This window comes from Odontomachus brunneus, unplaced genomic scaffold (assembly GCF_010583005.1).
Source record: "Odontomachus brunneus isolate Ranch 3 - 2012 unplaced genomic scaffold, Obru_v1 Obru_scaffold_006, whole genome shotgun sequence".
Classification (NCBI taxonomy): Eukaryota; Metazoa; Arthropoda; class Insecta; order Hymenoptera; family Formicidae; genus Odontomachus; species Odontomachus brunneus.
Window position 1 is genome coordinate 3413337 of NW_022639456.1, and position 3967 is coordinate 3417303.

General features: G+C 35.3%; 1 protein-coding gene across 2 annotated transcripts in view; it reads left to right on the forward strand.

The window, feature by feature from the left end:
* LOC116851850 (activating transcription factor of chaperone) overlaps positions 1-2031 on the forward strand; it is a 36755-nt gene extending 34724 nt beyond the window's left edge. For both annotated transcript variants that reach the window (XM_032831690.1, XM_032831696.1), the window contains one exon: positions 827-2031. In XM_032831690.1, coding sequence (XP_032687581.1) covers positions 827-1800 — 974 coding nt within the window. In that variant the 3' untranslated portion in view covers positions 1801-2031. The remainder of the gene's footprint in view (positions 1-826) is intronic.
* The last annotated feature ends 1936 nt before the right edge of the window (positions 2032-3967 follow it).

A 3967-nucleotide genomic window follows, 5' to 3' on the forward strand; every position in this document is an offset into this window, starting at 1 on the left:
ATATATATATATATATATATATATCAACCGCACCTACTTTATATTGTCGATGTGCACCACGGCGACAAGTATCGTTAACTGTTGGCTCGTTTTAGCTCGCAAGATTTATGAAAAATCCACATGATGTATATACAAAGATACTGTAATCGCGCGATACGTGTTCGGTAGGACAGCTTTTCCTCGTTCTTTTGTACGAACAAGAATATAATTGCACAAAATTTATCTTCCTCCAAGGTTGCAGATATCAACATGTATTACTACCGTTCGAAAACAGAGGAGAAAAACATACGGGAATCGTATTTCGATCGAACATCGTCGAAACGCGAAACACTGATGTATAATTCGATATTGTGCACGAGCGGTAAACAAGTCTAACGGCCCTTGCGGGTTGTCGTGACGGTAAACTTGGGACATAAAATTTTCAGTTGCAAAAAGAATCAGTCAGGAAGCTATTTTAGACAAGACAGGATAGAAGCGATGGTAAATATTGCGGAAATAGTTAGGATTTAACTTGGACATCGTCACGATGCTCCGCGGAATTGCGTCTTTTGTCAGGCGGTAAACGACGCGCATACCAGGAAATATAACAATTGCCAATATGATTCATTCACAAACGAATACAGCGGGCGTGAGTCAATACATCGACGTCAATTAGAAATAGGACAAGCTCCGTGGCGCCGATCGTGCGCATATCGCGACCCTACACGAAGAGTTGCGCAATAATATCGCTTATTATATACGCGAATCACGCCGGATTCCGTGTCGTTGCAAACAAAACACACAAGTTGCCGACAAATCTAATGAAATTTGCCTCGTTTTCTTGCAGAAACCTTTTCGCCCTGGATGGAACAGACAACCAATATACCGACATTCGACGAAATAATTTTTCCACCCGACGACAACAGTCAAAATAATGAAACCAACTATCATCTGGATGTTTTTAAACCGCAACATCATCAATCGCCACAACAACAACAATATCGCACCCAGAGCCTCCTGGAAGAATTTGAAACTGTCTTAGGAGGTGTTGGCACTTGCCATCAGACCATTCCGCAAACAACTCAAGAACAGACCGAAAGCTTGACCGGTAGTTCAACACTGACTCCTCCAGAATCGCCACAGCAGGACATAGGTACGAAGCTACTGGTCACTTTGCACCCTTTGGATTACGAAGACACCCTGCAAACTGCAGGAACTGTAGTCCCTGAAATCGTTCAGTCCAGTTCACCAGTGTTTCCCAGCAACGAGACCGAAGTGGTCTACAACACAATTGTATCGGTCGAGAACCCGTTCGTAAACAGCACATCCAGTCAATGGAACACCGTCGAGAATATATCGTTGGGGGGTTCGTTAGACGGGGACGTGGCGAACGATTTCGCAGTAGTAGAGGAGTACGTCCGTTCGCACACCAAGGACATACAATCGCCGTCGAGCCCGTGTAATAGCTCCAGCAGTAGCTCGGCGGGGGACACTACCGACGATCCCGACTGGAACGTCGTGCAGAGCAAGAAGAACAACTCGAAGCCGACTACTTCCAGAAATCACCAAAAACTTTATCGACAATACTTTCGGCCATCTATCGAGGACAAGAAGGTGCGGAAAAAGGAACAAAATAAGAACGCTGCGACGCGTTACCGGCAAAAGAAGAAACAAGAAATAAAGGACATCGAAGGTGAAGAACACGAGCTTACGGAAATCAACGGAAAGCTCAAGGATAAAGTGACAGAAATGAAACGCGAAATTAAATGCCTGAAAGGATTGCTGAGGGAATTATATAAGGCTAAAGGTGTACTTCAATAATTTTCATTTGTTCAATTATAATTAGCTTTTTCGTTAATCATCAATATTATAATTTAGTTTTAATTGGTTAACTAACAGTAGTCGTTTTTATTAGCTTCGTCCAATTAGATTAACACATGAATTTGTACAATAATCATAATCATAGCAAATTAATTTTTATAAATATTTACATGTTTTAATACTCTCGGCTATTTATGTAAGCTGAAGAGAATAAATATTACCACCACTACATATTTTAATACTTAATTTTTAATAAGCATAATATATGCGTTATACATTATATACGTATCAAATATGTGCTCTATATATATATATATATATATATATATATATATATATATATATATATAGCACGTGTTTGATATGTACTAGCTTAATCTTTTGTTATGTTTCCGCAGCTTATTAGAAAGACTATCGACTTATCATTGTTGAAACAACATATATATATATATATATCTCATCTCTTAACAATGGTCTGTCAACATTGACAAATGCGAAGTGCGTTAGGTAACGTGCGTGGCATTTCCGATTGCATGTAGGCTTGTGAATAAGAATCCAATAATGATGAAGTATCAATTCATATATTTTTTTAAATATTTTATCTAGAGACCCATGAATAAATATTTGTTATATAAATATTTTTGAATTAATAGTAATTAAGAGGACTTTGGAGAAAATACATCAGTCAAGGATGTTTTAATAAAGTATCTTAAACAAAATTCTGTACATTAAAATCTTTTAATAAAATATTTTATAATTAAAGAAAAGTTTAGAAATTATAAACAGGATGAAAAGTCAATAAAGATTATCATTGACAACAATTTTTAGAATTGTTAATAATAAAACTTAATAAGTAATTACTAACAATTATTTGAAAATTGATTTCCAGAATGCATGCAAAAATTTGAACGTTATATGATGTAATTGTATATTGACTATATTATTTGTTATATAACTCTAAATTTTTCTCGTATATTCTATTCCATTGAAATTGTTCATGGGAGAATGAATTGAATAGTATTGGTATTATCTTTATTGCATTTCAGAAACTGACTCATTACTGTTTATACATTCCACCAGTTGCCTAGCGCACTTTTCCGATGCGAATCCTCATTCCGGTTAATTTTTACCCTACTTTTTCTTACAGTAAAATGTACATTAATATGTACAATAAATGAGTTTTAAAAAACATGGACAAAGAGATGTTTCTTCTTTTCTTATCGATACATTTCCAAGGTGAGAGTAATACGAGGCGGAGTCGAGCGTAATAGTTGCAATGCTGGCTTTATCATCATTCGAATGAAGGAGAGTTTAGAGTTTTAATTTTTTAGCGTAACCGATAACATTTATCTAATGCGAAAACGGTTAAAACCTAAGCAAAATTAAGACCAATAAGAGCCAAGACAAGATATGTCCGTGTCCCTAAAATTTATTATTATAAAGGTCTAGATTGTGAAAAGACCAGTACAAATTTAGACGTTTCTAAGTTTGAACCTTCTTCAGTAACTTTCATGAAACCGCTCATATATACATATACAAATATTATAAATATATACTTATCGTTCGAACAAATGGCGCACGGATATTACTTAAAATAAATCGTGTTAAACGCATAGAAAGCAATAGTAGTCAGGCGATCTAGTCGCAGCCGAGAATGGATTAAATTGTTAATCTGTCCTTGTAGATTAGCGAACTTTAAACTATCCCAGATAGTACAAAGAAATAAAAAATAATTAAAAAAGAATTCAGTCATATATCACCAATTCTGAATTCATTTTCAGATGCAAAAAGAATTCTTCACAGTTCAGTTCAGTGAAAAGAATTCTTTTTGCATCCAAAAATGAACTCACAGAATTGGTGATATCCCAGACAACATAATGTCTAAAATCGGAACATAAGACGTCTTATTGCTTGTCCACAACCTTGCTTTAATCTTTAAGCCGTAAGAAATTGACCAACCACAGTCGATTATTATTTTAAAAATAATCAACTATGGTTAGTCAATATCTTACGGCTTAAAGATTAAAGCAAGGTTGTGGACAAGAGGTTAAAGATAATCTTTAAGACGCCTTAAAGACATTTATACGTAAATCGTCTGAAAGATATTTTAAAGATGATCTTTAAGACGTCTTTTTTAAGACGTCCCGATTTTAGACATTATGTTGTA